Source organism: Lepidochelys kempii, chromosome 15 (assembly GCF_965140265.1).
Source record: "Lepidochelys kempii isolate rLepKem1 chromosome 15, rLepKem1.hap2, whole genome shotgun sequence".
Taxonomy (NCBI): Eukaryota; Metazoa; Chordata; order Testudines; family Cheloniidae; genus Lepidochelys; species Lepidochelys kempii.
Genome location: NC_133270.1, coordinates 14,360,452 through 14,387,208, shown reverse-complemented (window position 1 = coordinate 14,387,208; position 26,757 = coordinate 14,360,452). Strand labels below are relative to the sequence as shown.

General features: G+C 43.4%; 1 protein-coding gene across 5 annotated transcripts in view; it reads left to right on the top strand.

Annotated features, from left to right (window-relative positions):
- Positions 1-2,498: 2,498 nt before the first annotated feature.
- Positions 2,499-26,757, top strand: part of DGCR2 (DiGeorge syndrome critical region gene 2) — a 66,719-nt gene continuing 42,460 nt past the window's right edge. For 2 of the 5 annotated variants that reach the window (XM_073312901.1, XM_073312900.1), the window contains exons 1-2: positions 2,499-2,882; positions 20,337-20,369. In XM_073312901.1, the coding sequence (XP_073169002.1) occupies positions 2,804-2,882; positions 20,337-20,369 (112 nt within the window). In that variant the 5' untranslated portion in view covers positions 2,499-2,803. Of the gene's footprint in view, positions 2,883-18,588; positions 18,686-20,336; positions 20,370-26,757 lie in introns of those variants that run through there. The other 3 variants (XM_073312904.1, XM_073312903.1, XM_073312902.1) reach the window with 2 other exon arrangements.

Below are 26,757 nucleotides of genomic sequence, written 5' to 3'. Positions count from 1 at the left end.
TGTCAGGTTCGTACCTTTCATCATCACTAACATGGGGACAGACTGTGATTCCCTTACTCAAAGTGATTCACTGTTTATTTCATAAGGGCTACAGATGGCTTGTAGTGTAAGGTAGTGTTCACTGTGAGTGATGGCTGGCCCCTATATCACAAGCTGGCCCCTATCTGGAGTTAACATCTCATTGAATTCAATTATTTTTTAAAAATACAATCTTTTGCATGAAAAAAGCCATACAAGGTGGGACCTTGCTTTCAGATGTGTATTCTTCCAGCACTGGGGGCTTCTGAACAGCTGACTGTGCTCTGTGTCTTCAGTGCAATTTGTGATTGTCAGTGTTTACATACAAAGGTAATTCAGGGGATATTTGATCAGTAAACTGCAGCACGCTGTATTGCAGCAACTTTAACTCTTTGGTGGATACTGGAACCACTGTGCAGGGGAGACCTTGCAGAGAGTGTAAATGCCTTCCGTAGATAGCACCTTAGCAGGAATTGCCTGCATGCTGCTGCACAGGTGGAAATTCGGGTTGGCTGCATGAGGGGCAAGACTGGAGCGCTAGTCTGGAGGATCTGCTGCTACCAGTACCACAACAGATCTTTCTAGGCATTCATGACTTGTACTATGACATAGTAACAAAGCTAGGCACTCAGATACCATGGTGATGAGCATGACATAAATGCCTAGATAGAGAGATGAGCTAGACTGTAAGCTCTTAGTGTTGTGTTTGGATAGTGCCTAGCACAAAGGGGACCTGATTGGGACTACTAGGTGATACCACAATACAAATAATAATAATAATGAGTCCTTCTCCATGGCTGATGGAGAAGACTACGTCCCTCTTTTGGGCCCAGGGAGTTCCCCAGCACTCCGATGTACTTGGGCTGGATTTGGACCTACAGAAGGGTTACTGAGGGACTAACTATGAAATGATTGTTTACCACCTCAAAGCTTACTTCACTAAGTCACTGATCTAATAGAACCTATATTAAAAATCATAGTGAAAAAGAAACTACATACTCCCCAGCTGATTTTAAATCAGATAGCTACTAGCTACAAGTCTTATTAGCAGATTTTTAGTTTTAGAGCGACTTTCATTGTCCTGAGAGAGATGAGGTGCTATCTCACTAATATCCTGGGACTGACATAGCTGCATTTCATTGTCCTTTTAATTTTTAAACACTGTTGTGTACAAAGCATCCCATTTGAAATGTTTGGGGGGCGGGATCTGCGCACCACTTCAAAGACCATTCATTTAAAATATAAGGGGGAGGACAAGGTTGGCTCTAGTACTGGTGCTAGCCAATCAAAGATTTGCACTCAGTGTAGATTGAGGGCAGGGTTACACTTGTAGATGTAGAGTGCTTTGAGTTAACCCAGCCTTCAGAGAGCACAATAGGGAAAGCACTGCAGTCTGTCCATACTGACAGCTTCAAGCGCACTTGCACCGGCATTGGAAGCGGTGCATTGTGGGCAGCTATCCCATCATGCAAGTGACTGCAACGTGCTTTACAAATGGGGTGGGGTGGGGTGTGACAGGGAGTGTGTTGTGTGTATGTGGGGGGAGAGAGAGTGGGTTTTTTGGGGGGGGGGGCTGAGAGCATGTCAGCATGCTGTCTCATAAGTTTATACAGCAGCAGACCCCCTCCCCCTCTCTCTCACACACAGGATTCCCCAGTAATGGTTGCTTTGTCTCGGAGCAGATAAGCAGCCGGCTGTCAGAAACGGAGCTTTCAAAGGGCATATCCACATTCCTGCAGTGATTCCAAAACAATGAGAAGAGTGGCCACTTGACTTAAGGGGATTATGGGACGTTTCCGGAGGCTGATCAGAGCACAGTAATGCAACACCTCGTCCACACTGACGCCGGGGCGTTTCAGCCAAGGCGCAACAAGCGTTAATCTTCTCGCCGAGGTGGAGTACCAGCAGCGCTGTAGCCGCGGAGTCAGAGCACTCTTGGTGCCTTGCCAGGGCGGCCGGGGAGTGAGCTCGTGCGCCCGGGGCTCCTTTATCGCACTGTAACTCGCAAGGGTAGCCAAGCCCTCAATCTTGGATTCTTAAGGTGATGAAGGGAGCCAGGATATAGGTAATAATATACAGGCACTCGATGGACGCAAGTCTCAATCATGCCTCTGGACTGATACTGCAAATGGTGCTGTCCCCTCTATTCCCCAGTCCTCTCCCTGTTTGCAGTATTAATTGACAGAGCCCCCCACGGCTGAACACTAGCGTCAGCTCCTAGGTTGTGTCCACAGCAGACTTCTTTCCCCTAAGCTTCCCCCTGTTGCAATGCCACCAGGGGTAGTAATGGCTGGAGCTCTGGTGAAGACAGAGAGTCCTACAGCCCCCCCCCCCCCCCGCTTTTAACCCCTGGGTCCCCCTCACGCAGGTCAACGCCGCCACCCACGCGCCCAGAGCCGCTCGCCTCACCGTACTCAGGCGGCGCATCGGCCGATCCCCACCGGAAGCCCCGCCCCCCGGCGCTGATTGGCTGTCGGTCTTTGTTGTGGGGGGGGTGGGGGGAGCGTGCCGCCGCCGCCATCTTGAGCGGAGCTAGAGCCAGGCGAGCGGCCCACGGAGCCTGTTCCTGACCTTCCGGCCGCCCCCGCCAGCCAGTCTCCTGCCTCCTCCCGGCCGGGGCGCCAGGCCGAGCCGCCGCAGCCACAGCGGGAGCCGCCGGCTTCCAGCGGGGGCGGGCTCGGTGCGGACGGGGGCCCGAGCGGCCCGGCGGCGGCGGCGGCTCCTCCTCCTGCCTCCTTCCCCCGGGTTTATGGTGCTGCGCTGGGGGAGGATGAACGGAGGATAAATGGTGCCCAAAGCGGACAGCGGCACCTTCCTCCTCCTCTTTCTCCTGGTGCTGAGCATCACCGAGCCGCTGCGGCCAGGTACGGGGGCCGCGAGGGGCCCGGCGGGGGGCGGGGCCCGCGGGGGGACCCAGGCGCGGGGCGAGGGGAAAGGTGCGCGTGAGCGGCCCGTAGTTGGAGCAGGGAGCAAGGCGCCGGGAGGATCATGGTGGTGCAATAGGGCCACCAGTGGAAGAAGAGGGCCAGGGAGGGGCTCAGGCGGTTGGAGGGCAGGGGGGCGGGCTGGCCCTGCCTCCAGAGCGGGTTGGGGGGGGTCACGCTTCTCCTCAGTGGATGCATGGGGGGGGGTGGTGGTCCTTGTAATGGTCTACTTGGGGGGAGGCGGGGAGGAGTAGCATTGCACACGGGGATGGTTCATGTGTCGTCTTATAGGTGAGGACTCTGCTGCTCAACGTTTGTTTGCAGGTTGCGCTCGTAAATTGTGTTTCTGCTACCGTTTCCAGGAAGGGGGACTGTGTAGCTGGCCTGCTTCTGCCCCCTCACTGCATTCAGGAGTGGTTTGCTCCCCTCGTTCCCTTATCCCATACACAACTTCATGTTGTAGTGGACCTTCATTAGCAGCTGGGAGTTGGATTGTGTTATTTTACAAAGTGATTGGTTGTTGTAGCAAATATTTCGGAGACTATTTAAGTGATTTTTCAAGTTGATAGTGTTCTCGGTTGTCTGAACATTTTGTACGTACTTGGGAAGTTTTGTTTTAATGAGCAAGAATTTTGTTCTAGCTGGAAATCATCTACTGTCTCATAAGACGAAGCACGCTTTTATAGAAAACTGAACATTGTTGAGGTTGTTTTAGAGGAATACATCTGGGTCAAAATTAGTTTTTATTGTATGTGGGTTGCTAATGTGGCCAAGAATTGAGAAAAGTTCATTTTACCTCCATCTTGGGGCCTTGAAGCTGACCTGAAATTCAAGTTCTTGATGGAAGAACCCTTGTTGTGTTAAATTGTGCATGTGGATTATACAGCAGTCTTCACTGCTAACTTTTTAGTAAATGATGTTGGCTGTGATTGAACAAGGGGAAACTTCAGTCACTCAGTTTATGTTGGTGGGTCTTCTTGATGAGATTGGCATTATGTGGATTGGGAGTTAATAATTTATAACCTTGGAAAACTTCAGTAGCAAATATGTAACTGTTAGTGTTGAAAGATCTCCATGCGCTACTGCAGTGTGATTCAAAGTTTCCATGCTTTCTTTTCCTACCAGAGTCCCTAAATTCCATTTGATCACTTAAAGGATTCTCTCTTCCTTGACCCCTCAATCCCCATTCCCTGGTTTCCCAGTTCTGTTTGGGTAGTGGTTGTATTAAAAATGAGGTCAGTGGCTTTTTTAAATGGAATTTGGTCAGCTGGGGAAGCTAATGATCCAACCAGTGGACCAAATTCAGTGACAAGTCCTGGTCATGTGCCACCTGAGGCACGTTACGCATACGCTAAGAAGTGACTCATTAAAATGTTAGCCAAGATATAGACATCTGAAAGGTCATTACTGTTCACTTCTTGTAGCTGCTGTTTATCTAAAAGTACAGTCCATTTGTATTCTTATTCATGGGTGTCATGGCAGAGCTCTCTCAGCAAATATTGACACTAGAGAGGAGCTGTAGCAAGGCATAGGTTGAGCCAGGACCCTACTGTTTAGCATTAAGTTCATTCTTGAATGTGGTTGGCCATTTTTGAACTGAGATAAAAAGGGTAAAGTTGTAGTCCTAACTTTGAATCTTCTTGGTTTTGCTTGTTTGGATCATAACTTCAACTTTCAGACAAATTGTTTTATGAAACAGTGACGTTGGGAGACCACCTTATGAGACAGTATTTCCCAAACACAGTTAAAACATGGCTGGATCAAATAGTGTGGTCAATCCCACCAACACAGTTCAGTGCCATGTTGTAACTGGGTTCTCATGTTGAGATTGGTTTTATAGTGTAGTAGGAGCTTATGCTTTAAATAGTAAAAATAACAGAAATCTTGTATTAACATTTCTGTAGTCATAAGTTTTCTGCATAGGAGAATTGCTGTTTTAAAACTAACTAACAAATTAGTTGGCAGATGATTTGATTTATATCCAGTCTTTTTACTAAGTGTAGTCAATAGAATTTCTAATTACAAATGCTCTATAGAGATTCAGACTTTCTACATACTCTTGCAGGTTGTGAAATTTGACCCTAAACACTGATGGAGTGAGCGTCTGATCATTGTAGTCTTTTAGAAATTCGTGAAACGGAGTGATCCATATTGGATAAGACCATTGGTCCATCTAGTATGACATCTCACCTCTGTCAGTGGCCAATCCCTCATGTTTCTTAGGAAGTTATGACGTTCACTGCGGTATGTTGCACTGTTGCAAGCCACTTCTTACATTGATGCAGTATGTCTACTTCAGGGAGTTTGTGCTGGTGTAGCTACACTTGTGAAAACATCCCCCATGTAGACAAACCTTAACTCCCCTTGTCTCCTCTTCAGGTCAAATAACCCTACCTTTTGAAGGTGATAACACAAAGGTTCTCCTATACCAGAGGTGGGCAAACTACGGTCCGCAGGAGCCTCTTGCCCGGCCCCTGAGCTCCTGACCTGGGAGGCTAGCCCCCGCCGTTCCCCCCTCCCCCGCAGCCTCAGCGTGCCATGCTTCTGGTGTCGTGTATTAAACTGCTCCGCGTGAGAATGGTAGCAGTTAAGGAGAGCAATTTACTGCACTACACTGGCGCAGTGCTCTGGGCGGCACGGCTGTAGCGCTGCCAGCCACTGGTGCTCTGTGCTGCATGGTAAGAGGGCAGGGAGCAGGGGGGGTTGGATAGAGGGCAGGGGAGTTTGGGGTGGTGGGCAGGAGTGTGGATGGGGTCAGGGCGGTCAGAGGGTGGGGAATGGAGGGGCAGTTTGAATGGGGTGGTGGGGGGCAGTCAGGGGCAGGGGTTCTGGGGGGCAATCGGGGACAGGGAGTTGGGGTGTGTGTGGATGGGGCAAAGGTTCTGGGGGGGCTGTCAGGGAACAGGGTGAGGGTGTGGGTTGGATTGGGCAGGAGTTCCAGGGGGGTGTTGGGGCAAGAAGCACGGGGGGGGGATGGAGGGGGCACAGCCTCCCCTAACCGGCCCTCCATACAATTTCTGAAACCCGATTTGGCCCTCAGGCCAAAAAGTTTGCCCGCCCCTGTCCTATACCTATAACCATATACATTTCCCCCTCTCTAGACTCTGATCTGTTGTTTTGAAGTAATCAAAATCAGATACAGTATTCCAGACAGAATGTGCCATTTGTTGTTTGTGGAATTTCTTAATCCGATTGTGAATATACCCAAGCATCCTATTTACTTTGAATGCTAATGCTGTGTAGGCAGAAATCTTCATTGAGCTGTCCATGGTGACTCCCACGTCTTTTTCTCAGAAAAGCCCTCAATTTCAAAGCCTATCAGTATGTACAAGAACTCTAGACTTTTTGCCAGTGTTGTTTTCTTTACACTTAATGTCTTCAAATTACCAGCCACAAATAAAGCTAAAACTGTAGTTGTGTAAATGAAATAATCTTGCTGTATCCCACTTGTATTGGATCTGATAAGTCCAGAGATGCAGACTGGAAAAGACTTGCTCACTGAAGTGAAAAGTGTGTACAAAGTTCACTTCATATTGCCTTACAATCAAAGGTGTTGGAGGCACAGTGCTTTTATTGGAAGTCAATAACAGGCTAGGAGATGCATGTTCTGGGCTAGACCCACCTATATTGGGGTGGGGTGGCAGTCCTGGAAAGGTTTTGGAACACTGAGGACTATTGATTTAGGAAGGATGGCTGCAGCTAATGTAAGGCTGTTCTCAAATAACCAAAAGGGCGGTTACAGACAATCTGAGACTTCCTGCCTTGGGCTGAAGGTGCTGCTTGCATAACTCAGTCCATTCTAATCAAGCAGCTCCGTATGCTATCATGTTAATTCTAGACTTGCCTTGTGCCCCTGTTGTTGTTATACTATATTTTAAAAATAAAGACTAAAACTTTCCTTATTTTTTCCAAGCCCTCACAAGTGCATAATCTTTTTAGAGCAACCTCACAGAAAATAGTTTGAATGGATCTACATCTTGTAACTGGTGTGTTTGTTTTTAGCAAATTAGTACTGAGAGCAAAGCCAATTAGCATGGTTGATTTTTTTTCTTCTTCTTTCTTCCTAGGGTGGTTATAAATGTATTCGTTTTTTAGGCTATTGTGGTCACCCATGCCTTCATCAGGCACTCCTAAAGCACTAGACGTTTGGCCTATCCTTAGACACTTGGGAGGTTTTCGAAGGCAAAACGCAGTTGGGTGCCTAACTACCATAAAATTCCATGGGAGTTGGGCACCTAACTGGTCTTTGAGACGCTCAGTTATTTTGTTGTACATTTAAAAAGTGAGATTCTATTTTTTGATCATGAGAATACATTTTAAAAATTCTAAAATATTAGGTGTAAGACACTGATTAAGTATTCAAGAGGCATCGCTTTTTTGCTCTGGACAGTTCTTGCATTATTGGCTGTATATTTTTAAAAGCTGAGGATGTGGACTTTGAAGTATGAAATGTCAGAATAGTCCATTTATTAGGGCGGTCAAACGATTAAAAAAATAGTCGCAATTAATCGCAGTTTTAATCACTCTGTTAGACAGTAATAGAGTACAAATTTAAATTTATTATGAATATTTTTGGACGTTTTTCTGCATTTTCAAATATATTGATTTGAATGTCAACATAATACAAAGTGTACGGTGCTCACTATATTCTTTTTGATTACAAATATTTGCACTATAAAAAGATAAGAAATAATATTTTTGAATTCACCTCATTCAAGTACTGTAGTGCAATTTCTTTATCATGGAAGTTATGAATGTAGAATTTATTTTTTACATGACTGCACTCAAAAATAGAACAATGTAAAACTTTAGAGCCTACAAGTTGAAGCATGAAGGGGCATACGAATGTTTAGCGTATCTTGTATGTAAATACCTTGCAGCGCCAGCTACAACAGTACCATGCGGATGCCTATTCTCACTTTCAGGTGATGTAAATAAGAGCGGGCAGCATTATCTCCCATAAATGTAAACGAACATGTTTGTCTTAGCGATTGCCTGAACAAGAAGTAAGAGTGAGTGGACTTTCCAGAGGAAATAATTTAATAATGTTAAAATCTTGTGTGCCTGAGCTAATTAGCATTAGTTACAAGACTTTCCAGTGCAGGTAATTTAATTAAAACTTGATTTCAATCTTATGGTTAGCTGTGAGATTAAAATTTTGATGTGCTTTGATGCAAGGTTACTGCAGGTGGGTGAATGTTCTGCTGTGGTTTGCCCTATGCATATGCTGACACATGACATGCATTTAAATCACCAAACGTTTAATTGTCTTCCTCTCCCATGTCACAGTACAGTTTTATAGGTCTTAACATCACTTTTATAATTTGACATTTTTGTATTTAATGTACTAACGCTAAAATGTCATAGACATAAAATACAGAATTGATCACTTTCTTAGATGAAGAAAGCTAATCGCAAGGCATGTTAAAATTGTTTATGAATGATCACTCACTTTTGTTTATTGAATCTGTGTAGAAAAATGCCCTTTTTTGGCTGAATGGTTTTTACCCTTTCTTTTCCAGTAGAATTAAATATGTTCTTCAGATACTAGCCAATCACAAAATCTGCCCGGAGAAGGATTCTTCCTTCGTTTTACTGTTTGTTTTAGGGAGGCCTCATTGCCAAAAGCAGCATTTCTCAAACTGGGGGTCCCGTCCCCAAAGGGGGTTGCAAGGCTATTTTAGGAGGGTCATGAGATCACAAAAAATATTGCTGGAGGGAGGGAGGTACAGCACAGAGATGATGTGTGGGGGGCTATGCAGGGTCAAGTGCCTCCCCCTGAGATTGGCCTGCTTGTGGGGGAGGGAGAAGTGCCCTGTCCTCCTCCCCCTGCACTTGTCCCCGGCACACTCAGCCCCTGTCTCTGGCCATGGAGGGAAGGAGGGGGCGGGATCAGTTGCTTCTTACGCTGGCCGCTCTGGGTTGCTGCTCTGTGCAGTGAAGCAGCTGCCTGAGAGAGCCCAGTTGGGGCGGTGGTCCACCCTGCCTCCAGCCAGCTGCTGGGGACAGGGGCTGAGCAACCCAGAGGCCCCCCTCTCCACCAGCACATTTCCGGCCTGCTTGGCCCCTGTCTCTGGCAGATGGGGAGGGGAGGAGGGAGCGGGACGCCACTGGGCTCTCCAAGGCAACTGCTGCGCTGCACAGAGCAGCAACCGGTGATGTAAATAATGTGTAAAAACAGTAACCATGTAACCAATTAAAGTTCTATTGGTTACACAATTAAACATTTACCAGGGAACTAAGGGTGGGGGGTGCTGCAGCATGGGGGTCCCCACCCCGCATCCTGGCAGGCTCAGGGTCCCAGGACGGGGTGCAGGCCTGGGGGCCTAACTGCCGGCACCCCAGGTGTGGATCCCGACAACTGGCACGGACGCCAGCAGCCTGGAGGGATCCTGGGATGCCAGGTGGCAGCAGAGCCCTGGCACGGGGCAGTAGCTGGGATTTTGGGTGCGCAGGGATGCCAGGCAGCAGCAGAGCCCCAGGGGCACAGGGCTGACAGCTGGGAGGGACCCTGGATGGAGTTTAACAGTTAACAGAAACTGATAAGCATCAAGCTTATTGGTTAACAGGTTAAACTCTTACATCCTTAGCAGTGACTGGGAGCTGCTGGCTTGAGCCACCTGAGAAGTCATGTGTCTTTCCTGGTTGTGCCCTCATTTGAGGAGGCATGAGTTGTCTATGGTACAGCAGCTGCTGCTCTCCGGCCACCCAGCTCTGAAGGCAGTGCCGCCACCAGCATCAGGGCAGAAGTAAGGGCTGGACTTTGCTAGGGGGAGATCAATTCTACTGCAATCAATGCAGGAGGCATTGATTTAGCAGGTCTAGTGAAGACCTGCTAAATCAATGGCAGAGTGCTCTTCGGTCAGCCCTGGTACGCCAGCTCTCCAAGAAGAATAAGGGAAGTCGACTGGAGAGCGTCTCCTGTCAATCCAGCTCAGTGAAGACACCAGGTTAAGTCAACCTACGCTACGTTGACTCCAGCTATGTTGTTCATTTAGCTGGAGTAGCATAATTTAGGTCAATTTACCCCTGTAGTGCAGTCAAGCCCTGAGGGTGGCAATATCATGAGTGTGCTCCTGTGAGTGTGTACAGTAATTTGCTATGGGGGTGGGGGGGTGGCGGTGTTGTCACAGCCTAAAATATTTTCAAAGGGGAATCAGCAAAAAAAAAAGTTTGAGAACCCAGGCCTAAAGGTTGAATAGGAGACAAGGTGTCAAGACATGGGTACTCGTTCCTCATTTTGCTGCTGATTCACTATGACCTTGGGAAAGTTGCTTACCCTCCCTGTGACTCAGTTTATAGATGAGGAAGCTAAGAGTAATAATACTCATTCTGCCCTGTCGAGTGATTTTGAGCTCTTTGGAGAAAGGCATTAATTAAATGCATAGTATGCCACTGATGGGAAAGCAGAGCTTGAAAAATCCCCAAATATCTGTTAGTTAGAAGGTGGTATTTAATGACCAAATGAGGACATGCAAAATTGGGGTAGAGGTTGGGGGATCATTCCTGACGGAAAATCAATGCAAATGAGGCTGCAAAAAAAGCCAGCTCTGCCGCTGCACACTGAGGGGTGGCCTGTCTTTTGTATCAGCCTTGGCTATTTAGTTTTTAACTTTGGAGCTCTTCAGGCTCTGCGTGGGAGAGTTTCTTTGTTCCCTCTTCTCTATCTCCTTGTTAGCTTTTCATGCTGATGGAGGTGGGCCTGCTCCATATTTCCCTAGTCTCCCTCATCTTTTTCGTCTGCTTCTCCCTCTTCCAGTCTGTTTTGTACTTGCCTTTCGAGTCACTTTTTGGCACCAGCTTTTCCTTTGGTTTTCTCCTATAACTCTTCCTTGTTTGTTTTTTTTGGATCTGCCTCTTCTCCTTTTGGTGTGATGTGTATAAGGGGTAAGAAATCAGTCAGATCATGTACTGCTGCTTGTGTAGTTGGCAAGTGAAACTGATCCAGCTGCAAATTTTAGCTTGCTGCTCCTGCCAGTGTAGCAAAGGGACAAAATGGAAAAGAAAAATACAAGAATTGTTAATCAGTTTCAGTGTAAAAGTAGCTATGAAACTGACATACTACTTATAACTTTCATTCCTCTGCTCTGGTGTCTCAGCAAGAGCAGCAAAGTAAAATTTGCAAGCACCGATCAGTTTCACTTGGCTGCTGATGGCAAGCAGAACAAGAAAGGAAGATCACAAAAAGAGAATAGTCTCTCATCAATCCTTTCAAAAATGGGAGAGGAACTCAAAGAGAACATCATTGGTTAACAACATGGACATACAAAACAGACTGAGGGAAGCAGAGTAAAAGTAAATGGAGAAGGTAGGAGGTAAGAAGGTGACAGTCTGAAAGAGGATTATGAAAATTCTTTTCTTTCCCAGTAGTCGGGGTGCAAGGGTAAACCCCAATTCAAGGAATCTTACTAGCTAAGTTTGATATGAAAGATGGAGAAACCCATAGCTAGGTCCCCACTCAGTGTATGGAAAAATATATAGCGTTAAGACTTGAATTAGCAAATCGATTCTCTGGAATTAACCTTGTCCTTTTCTTGGTTTTGATCTTTATTTGTAATGCAAGAGTTGTAACTAGCTCTAGAATCTGTTTTCATGAGTAATGACTCTTAACTTCTGAGCTCTCTTTCTAATATTAATTAGACAGTTTGTTGTAACTTAATCAAAGAAGTTTGTCGTTATCCTGAGAGATGATTATAGCTGACATTTTCTACCAAGTTTATTAATTGTAGTAAAATTTCTGTTTATATTGTATATGGTTATGCTTATCCAATAGAAAATTGTCTACTTCATTTATCATCTTCTCATTATGGTATACAGAATATAGAAATAGCTCAGTGCCAGGTATAGTGTGGACTAAATAAGTGACTGAAAATTAGTGTTTATAAAGTGAATTGAGTGTTCATGAAAGGTGCAAGATTGACCGCCCCAGAGAAGGAAATATCCTATCCTCTGAAGAAGCAGAGTGTGTGGAGTGGCAGACATAACGCAACACAACTGCTTTGCCAGTGTGCTTCTCTCCTAATCTAGAAAGATCACCTCTGCTGGTGAGGTTTGTTGAGATTCAGTGCTAACCATGCTTTGTCCTCTGAGATGGTCTACAAGAGAACCAACTGTGGTGGTAGGTTTTTTAACATGGACACTTATTCACTGGGAAGTGGACTAAGCCCCCAACTAATTTGTCTGTTGGAATAACTACTGGATTATAACTGTGTTGCTAAAAACCTGGGCTGAAGTTTAACCTGCAGCCTAGAAATGGTACGCTCTGTTATCTTCCAAGCCAGCGATTTCCGGAGACTTTCCGGGTGATGTTTTAACTTATTGTCTCTTAACTAAAAAATCAGTCTGCTAACCCTCTATCAGGTAACAGCATTTTAATGATATTTGTGAATCATATGGAACTTTTGAGAAAATGAGCTAGATATTGTAGAACAGGACATCATACAGGACTTGATGCCTATTAGCACAGGGTTTTTTACTCTGGTCACTGTGACGCCCTCCGTTCCATTCAAGTCACAGTTGTCGTGTTTATTGTTTATGGTACTTAAATGAAACATTAAGCCATTGCCTAATTAATAGTTTTTTTGAAATTGACTAACTGCTAGGCTTGGTCATACAGAAGAACAAAATTAATGAATATGTTCAGTTAATTTTACTGGCATTCATCCCTTCGTAGTTGACCATTTGTAGAGATGGTTGACCATTGCAAAGTGTGTCTAATCAAATATTCAGTCAATACTGATGGAATTAGTCAAAATTTATTCATCAAATGCTATTTGGCTGTACTTACTACATCTCTCACTTCTGTGTCTTGGCTTCCTGATTTCAGTCCACTGCTTTTTTTCTTTTCTATAATGGATCACTGTCTCTCTTCTCCTGAGTTGTCGTCTACTCTCATGTGCGCTACCTGCTTGCCATGGTCAACCATGCCTTTCTATCCATGAGATAGGACTACTCTATGCACTCTACATTGCGCTACACCTTAAGAGAATTTGGGAAGTGAAGCTACTGAAAAATGTATCTACGTTAAGTGATGTTTCTCTTGGAATGCACATTGATTCCATGTTCTGTACTGGCTGACACTGTGGTTTTTGGATGGAGTTTAAGGTGTTCTTTTTGAATTCTGAAGCCCTGAACGTTTTGGGTTTCACCCACCTTAGGGTATGTCCATAAAGTGATTGCGGCTTGTATGGAACATGCCGGACTACTGGTATCTAAGAAGCCATGGTAGCTTGAGTAATTACCAAGCCTTCTGGGCAGGCTTGTACAGCCTTCACTGAAGTCAGGGCGACTGCAGCTTCACTGCTACTAAGTACCAGAGCTAATCATCTTAAAATGCTAGCTTGGGTATGTCTAGGTGATCTGTAGTCACATCCTCTGATTGCAGTGTAGACATACCAGTAAAGACTACCTTGCACCTTGAGTGACACCACAGTTGCAGTCATATGAGGTGCATGAGTTAGAGTTTGGTTTAAATTGGAAGGAGCTATATAGGTGGGTGTTCATAGTAAGGGATACTTGACCCTGGAACTCAGCTCTTCTCCTTGTTCTACCAGAACCTTGATGTGATGACTTCCAGGGCTTAGTGCGAGACACAGCTGTTCTTGTGGACTTTTTAAGGGACTGGAGGGTTTTGAGAATGGTGTTAGGCAGATGGCTAGGATGAGCCTCTGTTGGCATTGAGTCGGTATAGTTCTTTAATCATTTGTGTTTAGCATCTATACACATGTATAAGATTGACAGTGCATTCTAGAAGAAAAAGATTTTAGGTTTGGATTTCTTCTCATCTAAAATGAATATGCCCTGTCTAGACTAGAGTAAAATGTGTGTTTGATAACATGTTCTAGCTAAGATGGTCTAATCGTCTAATGTAGATAAATTGCACTGTTGCTAACACCTGTTTAGCTGGTTGAGTGTAAGGACTTTTAGAACATGTTGGTTGCAATATTACCTAACAGTACATCATTTTTTTTCCTAGTCTAGGATAGGTATTAGCACAACTAAGTTACAGGCAGTTATTTTTGTACTGTGAACAACTTACCTAAGGAGATCATATGAGTTTTCCTTGCCACTGTCATTTAGAATTGTAAACTGCATTTGCTCTGTGATCTTTAGGTTATGAGTTTATCTGATTAGTTGGGCAGGTCTTGGAGAATTATTTGGGCTATATTTCAAAGATGCTGCTTCGTCACTAAATACAGTAGCAGAACAAAAATGTACTCTGTAATATAGGAGGCTGGAAAATCTTGCTGGAAATGTATAGACGACAAAGGTAGGGGTGCTGCTGCAGCAATACTTAAAGACAAGCCAACTTAGGACCCTGAGATTGTACTCAAGCAGTTACTCCATGCTGCTGTGGTTTCACTGCTATTGTTGTTGAAGCTAACTAGATCAAATCTAGCTCGAATATGTCTACAGCTGCTGCATTCGCACCTGGGATTGCAGTGTAGGCATACCCCGTGACTCAGTCAGAAGCATTGCCCCCTGCCTCTGCTAGTATCTGGAAAAGAGTAGGATACTAGGATTTCTGTGCTGCCACTTTGATCTGGCTGAGGGGGCTTACACGCTTGTCAGTCTCTGGATAATAGGTGTTTTAATTTGCATCTGCCTAAAGGAGGCAGCTCTTTTTTTCCATATTCAGAACCTTCTGGTTGCTTTAAGAGCAATTATGTCTCCATAATTCCGTCCTTTCCCATAGTCTCTCTTAAGTCTTCCTTCCCTATGAATGGTTTCAGAGTAGTAGCCGTGTTAGTCTGTATCTGTAAAAAGAAAAGGAGGACTTGTGGCACTTTAGAGACTAACAAATTTATTAGAGCATAAACTTTCGTGAGATACAGTTCACTTCATGGGATGCATACAATGGAAAATATGGTGGGGAGATTTTATATACACAGAGAATATGAAACAATGGGTGTTACCATACAGACTGTAACAAGAGTGATCAGGAAAGGTGAGCTATTACCAGCAGGTTTCAGAGTAACAGCTGTGTTAGTCTGTATTCGCAAAAAGAAAAGGAGTACTTGTGGCACCTTAGAGACTAACCAATTTATTTGAGCATAAGCTTTCGTGAGCCACAGCTCACTTCATCGGATGCACAAAGTGGAAAATACAGTGAGGATGTTTTTATACCCTATACCGGAAACCTACTGACCGCTATTCCTACCTACATGCCTCCAGCTTTCACCCTGACCACACCACACGATCCATTGTCTACAGCCAAGGTTTACGATACAACTGCATTTGCTCCAACCCCTCAGACAGAGACAAACACCTACAAGATCTCTATCAAGCATTTTTACAACTACAATACCCACCTGCTGAAGTGAAGAAACAAATTGACAGAGCTAGAAGAGTACCCAGAAGTCACCTACTACAGGACAGGCCTAACAAAGAAAATAACAGAACGCCACTAGCCGTCACCTTCAGCCCCCAACTAAAACCCCTCCAACGCATTATCAAGGATCCACAACCTATCCTGAAGGACGACCCATCACTCTCACAAATTCTGGGAGACAGGCCAGTCCTTGCCTACAGACAGCCCCGCAACCTGAAGCAAATACTCACCAGCAACCACATACCACACAACAGAACCACTAACCCGGGAACCTATCCTCGCAACAAAGCCCATTGCCAACTGTGCCCACATATCTGTTCAGGGGACACCATCACAGGGCCTAATCACGTCGGCCACACTGTCAGAGGCTCGTTCACCTGCACATCTACCAATGTGATATATGCCATCATGTGCCAGCAATGCCCCTTTGCCATGTACATTGGTCAAACTGGACAGTCTCTACGTAAAAGAATAAATGGACACAAATCAGATGTCAAGAATTATAACATTCATAAACCAGTCGGAGAACACTTCAATCTCTCTGGTCACGCGATTACAGACATGAAAGTTGCGATATTACAACAGAAAAACTTCCGAAACAGACTCCAACGAGAGACTGCTGAATTGGAATTAATTTGCAAATTGGATACAATTAATTTAGGCTTGAATAGAGACTGGGAGTGGCTGAGTCATTATAAAAAGTAACCTATTTCCCCTTGTTTATTCCTTTCCTTTCCCCCTCCTCCCCCCACTGTTCCTCAGACGTCCTTGTTATACCCTGGATTTGTGCTGGAAATGGCCCACCTTGATTATTATACACATTGTAAGGAGAGTGATCACTTTAGATAAGCTATTACCAGCAGGAGAGTGGGGTGAGGGGAGAGAGAACCTTTTGTAGTGATAGACACCCATTTTTTCATGGTCTGTGTGTATAAAAATATCCTCACTGTGTTTTCAACTTTGTGCATCTGATGAAGTGAGCTGTGGCTCACGAAAGCTTATGCTCAAATAAATTGGTTAGTCTCTAAGGTGCCACAAGTACTCCTTTTCCTATTACCAGCAGGAGAGCTGTGCGGGAGGGGGATGGGGGGACCTTTCGTAGTGATAATCAAGGTGGGCTATTTCCAGCAGTTTACCAGAACAGTAGGAGGGGAAATAAACATGGGGAAATAGTTTTACTTTGTGTAATGACACATCCACTCCCAGTCTTTATTCTAGCCTAAGTTAATTGTATCCAGTTTGCAAATTAATTCCAATTCAGCAGTCTCTCCTTGATGTCTGTTTTTGAAGTTTTTTTTGTTGAATTGCCAGTTTTTTGGTCTGTAATCGCGTGACCAAAGAGATTGAAGTGTTCTCCGACTGGTTTTTGAATGATATAATTCTTGACATCTAATTTGTGTCCCTTTATTCTTTTACATAGAGACTGTCCAGTTTGGCCAACGTACAAACTTTTTTTTTTTTTTTCATGGACTACTTGAAAATTGCTGAGGGTCTTGGCGGACCGCTTAACGATCTTTCCAAATGTTGTTTGTACCATTAGCTCACTATTGTAAAGCGCTTTGGATAAAAGCGCTATATAAAAAAACCCTTAATTAACTTTTTTTGTTCTACAAATAAAAGCACATAACTCATATCTTAATATCAGTTATCTTACCTTTCTAATGCGATGGATGTGCTGTAGCAGCCCATGAGCTGGGGCTGGGAAGGAAGGGAGTCCCTCCCCTCCACAGAGCTGAGGTTGGGAAGGAGGGCCATCTCTCCCTGGCAGCCAGAGCCTGCTTGGCTCCACTAATTAGGTGGATGGCCCTTCATTCTCTTGCGTGTGGCCGCCCAGGCATGCATCTTAGAGGGAACTATCTGCAGGCCACCTGAATGGAGCTTTTCTGCGGACCACAGTTTGAGAACCTCTGCTTTAAAGAAATTGATAGCTTAAATCCCTGAGCAAGCCAGGGAAAAGTTTCTGCATGCTACTGACAGTTGAATGGAGGTGCGGACCCCTTTGGAAATCTTAGACACAGTGGATGGAACCCCAGGGATCTGCAGACCACAGGTTGAAAACCACTGTTTTAGATGTAGGTTTAATACTGTTCGGGATTTTGTATGAGGTATTCTTACAATTTACACCTGTTCAGTATTAGAATGTCCTTTTGGCTTTGGAAGTTGGGAATAGTTTTAGTGGTTTAAACTACTGATGATTCCATAGAGTAGGTTTGAAATCCGTGATTTCACTTGTCATTAGACTTCTGGGCTTGCTCATGCCCTGATTTAGGGCCTAACCTTAAACTCTTGAGTAGTCCTGTTGAATTTATTTGGGCTTCTCACATGCTTTAAGTCTAGACATGTGCTCCAATACTTGCTAAAGGCTTTTTAATTTTCTCCTGTCTTTTTTTTTTTTTTCCCTGCAGACTAGAAACATCTCTTCCCTTGAGGAAGCAAATGGGTTTGCTCACCAATGTTCCTAATAAACTCTGAAAGTGTTTAATATTGTATGATTACTAAGAGTTAGCTTGGGTTGCTTTGGTAGTTCACTTGATGGAATTTTGTAAATCATGTCTCATTTGAATGTACTCCGTATTTCCTTAATCTCTGATTTTTACACACATGCTATTCACCTAATATTTTGGAATTAAATTTTCCGTTTCTTCAGAGACAAATTTGCAAAGATCTGTACCAGGGGTGGGAAAACTTTTTGGCCTGAGGGCCACATCGGGTTTCCAAAATTGTATGGAGGGCTGGTTAGGGGAGGCTGTGTCTCCCCAAGCAGCCAGGCGTGGCCAGGCCCCCACCCCATCCACTGCTCCCTGCTGCCCCATCGAACCCCTCCTCTCATTCCTGACTTGCCCCTTGGGACCCCTGCACCATCCAACCACCCCTTCTCCCTGTCCCCTGACCGCCCCCGGAACCCCTGCCCCATCCAACCCCCCTCTCCTTCCTGATGTGGCCCGTGGTTATTGCTCTTTTCTGACTAGTTATTGTATTCTGCTGTGGAGTCCCTATGCTTCTGTTGGAGTTATTCTTTACCTAGCAAAAATGACTAAGTACCATCAGTTATAGCTGGTTATAGGAACAAGTTTGGCTGCATCTGAAGTGCACTGGATTGACCCTTAGAATAGAATTGAGTGGTTAGGGGAAAAAATGGCTATCCTACAGTGCATATATCTTCTACATATGTCAATTCTGAACATACTGCAATCAGTCAGTAAAATAGGATGTTTTGGTGCCCTCTGAGTAATCTATAGCTCTCCACTTTCTCTGGCTGTCTTTCAGAGGTGTTTGCAACAAACCGCTTTTGTGGAAAACACTGTCAGAAATTGGGGAAAAATTAATGTCCCTGTGCCCAAATGATCCCTGTTTGTCATGCTCGGGGCTGATGGTACCAACATAGGGTCCAGAGTAACCTTGAGGGGACCAGGTTAGTGGAGAGCTAGTGTTTAATTTGTCCCAAAGGTGCAAATAGTTCCTCCAAATTTAAGAGGCAGAGCTGAGAGTCTGGCCCCAAAAGTTTCTTCATTCTCTGCCTGTCTGTTGTGAATGACCCCTTCCTACTGGAAACAATTAAAAAAAGATCTAAAAGTGTGTGTGTATGTTGATCTAAGACTTTATAGCACTCGGGTATATGGTGTATCATTCTTTAAAGGGAAATTACCAGAGGGCTGCAAGACAATTCTGCCTATTGATTACTAGTGCATTTTTGAAATGGAGTATACTTAGGTATTTTCATAATGAAAGGTTGATTCTCATGGTTGGTAATCATTAAAATAATTGCCTCCCTCCCCCAGAAAAGCCTTCACACTAAATTTGGTACCTCTTGCTAACCAAGAGGATATACTATATATACACACTTATTTCAGCAATTATATAGCTTGTTTTTCTAATGTTAGAAGATGGTGAATGACACATTTCTTTGCTAGATTAATTTTTTTACTCATGATTTGTGTCAACCACCTGCACTCGAATAGAAATTGGAATTCAATAAAAAATGCACACAAACATCATATCAGAATTGTTTTTTAAAATCTACCTTAAATGTGCTAGCTACATTTTTTAAAAAAAGTAGGTTTATCAAAATGTTTTGTATTTAAAAGTGATTTTTTTTTAAGCAGAGGAAGTATAATCCGTAGTTAATGAATTGAACAGATTTTTTCTGATCACCATGTCCAAGATTTTTAGAACTAGTAGAGCTCGTAGTCTCATATCTCTTCTGCCAGAGATAGTGTTTATAATTAGTAAAATAATGTAATATTAGAAAGTATACACTCCCTTGACTGGCTGGCAAACAAGTCCTATGAGCCATGGGTGTGATTACCTACCTTTTCCCCAAATAAAGCTATCTCCAAGCAAACATTCTTTTCTAGCAGTTCCCCACAGCACCTGTACAATGGAAGGGGGAAGATGATCTGGAGTTAAGTACTTATTCACTAAAGAGCAGATAGTGCTCCTGCCATTCAAACAACTTAAAATACTTGTATTTTCCAGTTTAGTTCATATGTAACTGATTGAGCTAACCAGAATGTGTGTTCTTGAGAATTGTGATTAAGGACGTGACCTTTTAATGTTCAGGCTTCCGTCTAGTAAGAATAATGTGGGGAAAATGTCCTACAAAGTGCAGAAGGCTCAAATCAGATGATACAAAAGGCCTCTTGCGGCCCAAAATACTGTATTTGTAACTGAGGAAAGGTATTAATTTACTGTATGAAATTTGTGAAACTGTACCACGTTTTGGATTAAACAAAATGATCTTTTTATTGTCCATGAATTCCAAGAACTTGCTAATGTGGAACTGTGACCCAGTTCCTGCTACAAGTTCTTTCCTCTCACATAAAGACCTAGAGTTTGAGAAATGAGATGCTGGTGATTGGATTACATAAACTGGATCCTAAATTTTCTACTGTGCGTCGTTGACTTGAAAAGTAGTACTTGGTTGAGGGAGATAAAAATTTCCTACCATCTTGTGTAAATTATATTGTTTAAACTAACTGACAGTGTTATCCTTTTATTTCTGGTGTGTGTTCAATTACGTTTCCAACTGTTTTGTAAGTTTTCTTTTAAATTTCAAATTACAGGTTCACGACTAACTCTGGCAAGACTTCTTTCAGGTGAGTGTCTCATTTGGACAGATTATATTACTTAATACATTGACTCAACAGGCTGTCTCTTCTTGGACTCATTAGGCTTTTGAAGTTTAATATTGGGTTCCATGTTTTCCTTTTATAACTGACTTGAAAACTAAATCAATATTCCAAATTCATTTTTTTCCACTTCCTGTCTACCTCACCCCTCATGCTTACCCCATTGATCATCTCACAGCTATTGATAAATTGTTGCCATTCCAGAAAATGTACTACCACACCTGAGGAACATTGATATTGTCTAAAGGACAGAGTTTGTTCTATTTAGAAGTATGCTGATGAATTGAAAAGCCATAGTGGTGATTGATAAGGAGGAAATGTGGCTTTGTAGTGAGTATGCAACTGGTAGCCAGGACTCATTGGTTCTGTTTCCAGCTGTTGCTGACTTGAACTCTGACCTTGGTGTTACCAGATTTGTCCATTATCTTGGAGTATGCTCATTTATTAGGGGCAAAGAGTCCTGTGGCACCTTATAGACTGACAGACGTATTGGAGAATAGGCTTTTATGGGTGAATATATCCAATGAAGTGGGTATTCACCCACAAAAGCTTATGCTTCAATACGTCTGTTAGTCTATAAGGTGCCACAGGACTCTGCCGCTTTTACAGATCCAGACGAACACGGCTCCCCCTCTGATCATTTATTGCGTTGGAGGTTGTTTCTGTAATTCTATCGGTGTACTGCTTGTGTCACTTGTGTTCTCATACCGAGCTCTACTTCTCCCTTCTGCAAGTTCCCTCCCAGTGGAGCTATCCTGCAGGACCTAGGTTCCCCAGGGCTGGGTTCTGCCAGCCCCGGAATCAGACGAACACACACACACACATTAACCGAGCGCGTCTGAGAGGACTGGGTTAATCGCACTCCCAAGCTGACCCCTCCTATGCAGGCTGGGTCGAGCAGCACTTTCAGTCTGCCCCCCTTCTATGCCCCTGGACTCAGCAGGCTGGGTCGAGCAGCACTTCCACGCTGCCGCCCTCGTGCCCCAGGTTCAGCACGTCCCTATCCCCACTTTCGCGTTACAATTGTTCTGGTAGTAACCCACTTGATGAGCAAACCCCATAGGATTTTTGGGCTCTGCAGAGATCTTTAACTTAGGTACGAGGAGCGTTGCTGCAGAGTGAATGGGGAAGCCAAAAAACACCTTTGGGGGGGGGGGGGGGAAGGAGGGGGAGAGAGAAGCAACCAGCTTAACCATGAAAGTTATTTATTGCCCGGTAATAACCATACAAGGGGAGCCAAACAAACACAACAGTTATAATCAAATTTAAGTTAGATTTAATATTATAAAAGTCAGGTTTAGAAAACTCAGTTGTAACCAATCCCACAGGTCTGGGTCAGAAGGCTATACCTAGAGAAAGAGAGAGAGAGAGAGCTGGGTTCTCACCACTCCGTGAAGCTTGAATCAATCAGGGGTCCCAGATGGTGGTGGTAGCTGAGGGTCCGGAGTGCTGGAGACAGGCAGCGCCCCCAGCATGATCAGTCAGGAGAAGATGAAGTCGTACTATGGAACTGCAGATTTTGGATCCAGGCATCAGAGCACTTACTTAAGCGTGGGTAGGGACTTTTGTAGGGAAAGAAAAATGGTTCAAGGGAGAACACTAGATTTGTTTGCGGGTAAACTGATGTCTCAAGGGAGTATACCAAAGTTGTTGTTTTTTGTTTTTTTTCAAGCTAGACAATAGGAACTGCTCATTCCTGGCTGTGGGCAGTGTTCCTTTGAGGGAGCTCACAACGTAATTAGGCAGCTTCAGTATTTTGGATACCAATAAAGGATTTATTACTAGAATGGGTCTGATAACTACTGAGCTGGGTGTGTGCAGGCGTGAGTTCATTAACATCTGGAGCAGAGATTCCCCATCATGCACTGCTTTTCTGGTCCTGTAGTCCAGTGCAGTTCTTGCCTTGGAATCTCTGTTCTCCATTCTGTATTCTAATGGACATGCCCTCCCTGTCCCATCTTCGATTGCAAATGAGGCTAAGGGAGTTTCCTTAATCCTGTCACCCTTGTCCAGAAGGGTTTAGGTGTGTCTCCCACTACCTTTTCATTGCTTTTTGTAAATCTGTCTTCTGATCTGCTTTTGGCTCAAGCAGAGGCAGGGGGGAAGGTCTTTTGTGAGTCAGAAAGGCTAGGTACTGCGCCCTGGTTCCCCCAAGACCACAGAGTTGATAAGTAACATTGGGCAACATAGCCTTTCTTTTCTTTAGTTTACCCATTTGTAAAAAAGATACACTACTTAATAGGGTTGTTGAGGCTTGATGTTTTAAAAAATACTGTCTTTATACAGTCCCTTCATTCAGTGTTCTGAAGGTATTTTATGTAGGTGTGATTTTTGTGCTTCATGTGTTTTCAAGTCTATTTCCACATCCTCAAAATTAAGGGAAAACCAAACACTCATGAACCTTCTGTCCTATTAGTAAATTCAAACTAAAGATGTCTGTTAAAACTGTTTTCATGGGCTATTTCTAGCGCTGTTTTTGTCTTTTTGAGGACAAATGTCATCAGAAATCCATCCAAAACAATTTAAGCTACTTACTAAATTTCACATTATAGTACAGTGATTGTGTTTGATGACTCTTTTATAAGAAAAAGGATCTTGCAAGAATAATAATTGTGCTTCTGAGGTCACACAACAATTGGCACATGCCAAATTTTATGTGAAAACGATTGAAACTTAGCCCAAAGATGTCTGTTAGGTTAAGTTTTTTTACAACTAAAACTTTCCAAAGCAAACTAAAACAGCAAGCCCTACATACAAAAATCCATCCCATATTCATCCTGACCCTGGTTTTATCTCCTTCCAAAAATCTGTAAGCTCTCTTCCTGGGTTTAATGGCCTAGCAGCACTGCTAAAGTAGTGTGTAGCCCCAAAAGGAGAGAAAACGGTAAACTCCTTCAGCTAGAAGTCCCATCTAGTCCACTTTGGCTGGAGGTTTGTGGAAGATGAGGTTTTTAAATGTGTAAAAATATTGGGCTAGAGTTGGTATATAGAGATGCCAATTGTGGATCTCCCCCTTCTGCACACAAGACAGACTACCTGGGTATTTCTATGCTGTCTATACTGGATGAATGAATTCTCCCTACTTCTTAGTTAACAATGGAACTTGCTTCTTGAGATAAAGCACTTTTCTCACATACAGACTTTGTTTTTATATCCTCTCCAACAAGATATTAAATGCAAAATAAATTTTTTTCTACTTGAATAGTGGAAAGTATTACTTCTAAAAACTAGCGAACTTCTTTAATCAGTTTTATGTTTTACTGAGCACTCTATCTTGATCTGTAAAGGAGGGAGATTTGAGAGGAATAGGGGGCAGTAGTAGAAGAATTTTTTCTAATTACCATAATTATGCACATTATTGATACTGTATCTTGGATAGTTGGTATTTCTAGTGTTTCAGTCTTGCTATATTTGATTTCCCCAGGGTGAGCACAGTTTTGTTTCATTTGTTTTTTGAAGACAAGTAAAATATCTAGTGTCTCTTCTCCCACCATTCTTAGTAATCATTATTGGATTGCATGCACATACATAAGGGATGAGAGGGATCACTTGTTTAAGAAATCACATAAAAATAACTGGTTTTAAAAGTGTGCAATGATTAAATAGGTACACCTGGAGCAATTCACATGTTGTAACAGCTGCTACCATGTCTTCAGAAGGACCTCCTGTATGATGTAGGATATGTATGCATAGTCTCCTACTATGACCTAATGTAGCTGAATCAATGTGTTCCATACATGCGATGCATAATTACCTTTTACAAAAGCTCTGGGTGGTCAAAAGATGTTGTACTTCTCTTTGCTAATCTTAATTATTCTTCAGAGGTGCAAGGGACATTTATTATATTATGTTTCTTGTGAATTATTGCTCTGGCCTTTGCAGCAAGGGACTAAGATTCCCTGAAGCATTATTTAGTTTTGTGCTGTTATGGCCTAGAAATAGGCTGTAAGTCAGATGGGATTCTTGATTTGAATCTAGTGATTAGAACTTACACCTTGCATGTATGCCTTGCTTTTAAATTCTAACCTTGGAGCAAGTGTTCAGTTTCCCATTGGCTTAGTACCTTCTTAGAAAGGAAACATTTCAGTCTGGGCAACCAATGCATTCTAAGTCTTGGTTTGGTGTTCTTGAACACAGTATCTAGCACTGTAAATTGGAAAGGGTGCGTGTAAAAATGAAGAGAGTTTTAAGTCAACCTAAGTGCAGAAACATAAGTTGCAATGCAAACAAATTCTCTTGTAATTTTGGGAAGTATTTTCTTTAATTCTATATCAGTTTTTTACCAATAAGTTGTGTAATTGGAAAAACTGTCTCATAAAACTGTAGACAGAGTACATATTGATGCCTGGAGCTGAGATTGTCCAAATGTTTTGATTCTAGAGGATTGTAGATGTTTGTAACTCTTTCCTCCCTTTTTGGGTTCAGAAGTGCCACATTTGATTTCAGCCCAGAAACAAATTTTCTTTAGAAAAATAGAATTAAGATTCCCTAGCATGTTTGAGAATGCCTAGTGGGAGGAAGTGCCCTTTTTCCCATTTAAAAAACTATATATACAGTATTTAGTACCTTTATTTTGAACACTTGCTCTGGCATTTCAATGGTATTTACCAGAAACTTGGAATTTGGCATGGCTTTAACTGCTAGGTCACAGATGTATCTCTTAATGGTTTAGTGGAAATTTGGTTGTGGTTTGTCAATATTGTAAGGGTTTAAAAAAATCCACTTCTTTGACCATTCACTGATTTGTATATTTATCAGTGTTATGTCCACCCTGCACAGAAGTATGAATGTAAAGAAGCTTCTTATGGAATCTTGCCACCTTCTATACGGTGATTGAAGGCACATAGGTAAAGGAGTTAAGACCCCCTCTGGAGGATGGAGTTCCATCAGTGCAGGAATGGATTATGTGCAGTAACGTGCTAAGCATGGGCACACATCAAAAAGGGAAGATACAAATATTTCAAAGCTTTCATTTGGACAGTATTGTCCCAACTGCATAGTGAATCAGGCAGTTCTGTGGGGAAAAAAATGTGATCTTATCATTAAACTTCTGAAATGTCGGAAAACAAGGGTTCAGAGCTAAGACTGCACAGGAACCTTGTTTTGGGCATTTCTTGAGTACTGAATGCTTCACTTTGTAGTCTGTGTTCCTTTAATATAATTTCTTTGTATGGAATCAAATCATACTACAGTTCCTGCTTTTTCAGTTGGAAGCATTTTGTTATGTGGCATTGGTAGTGTGCTTGGCATTTGGAGAAAATATTCATTGATACGTTCAGCTGATTATTTTAAACTTACTTTAAAAAAAATTCTCTACTTAGGGCTTGGCTACACATGCGAGTTAGAGCGCATTAAAGCAGCCCTGGGCGCCCTAGCTCACTCCCTGACCACCCTGGCAAGGCATCTAGAGTGCTCTGACTCCACGGCTACAGCGCTGCTGGTACTCCACCTCGGCGAGAAGATTAATGCTTGTTGCGCCTTGGCTGAAACGCTCGGGTGTCAGTGTGGACGAGGTGTTGCATTACTGTGCTCTGATCAGCCTCCGGAAACGTCCCATAATCCCCTTAAGTCAAGTGGCCACTCTTCTCATTGTTTTGGAATCACTGCAGGAATGTGGATATGCCCTTTGAAAGCTCCGTTTCTGACAGCCGGCTGCTTATCTGCTCCGAGACAAAGCAACCATTACTGTGGAATCCTGTGTGTGAGAGAGAGAGGAGGGGAGGGGGTCTGCTGCTGTATGAACTTATGAGACAGCATGCTGACATGCTCTCAGCCCCCCCAAAAACCCACTCTCCCCCCCATACACACAACACACTCCCTGTCACACTCTACCCCAACCCCATTTGAAAAGCACATTGCAGTCACTTGCATGCTGGGATAGCTGCCCACAATGTACTGCTTCCAATGCCGCTGCAAATGTGGCCACGCCTGTGTGCTTGAGGCTGTCAGTGTGGACAGATTGCAGCGCTTTCCCTACTGTCCTCTCTGAAGGCTGGTTTAACTCAAAGCGCTCTATATCTGCAAGTGTAGCCATGCCCTTAGACTTCTAAAATGTAGACACATTTGTGATAAAAATAGTCTAATGAGGGAGGTACTGACACTGGGAAGATAGGTATGGCATGTAATTAGCAATCATTTACCTTTCTTGCTTGAATGTGTAGAATATAGAGCAAATGAATAATCAAGGCAACATTATATAAATCTAATTATTTAGTGTATTTATGATCCATTTAAGGCTGTAATTCATTGAGTGTTTCTGTTGACCTCATAAACTACTTGAGCATTGCTTAAGTAGTTTAATGCCACTAATGACAATATCCTTTTATCTTGGCCTCTTGAGTATAGTATTATTTGT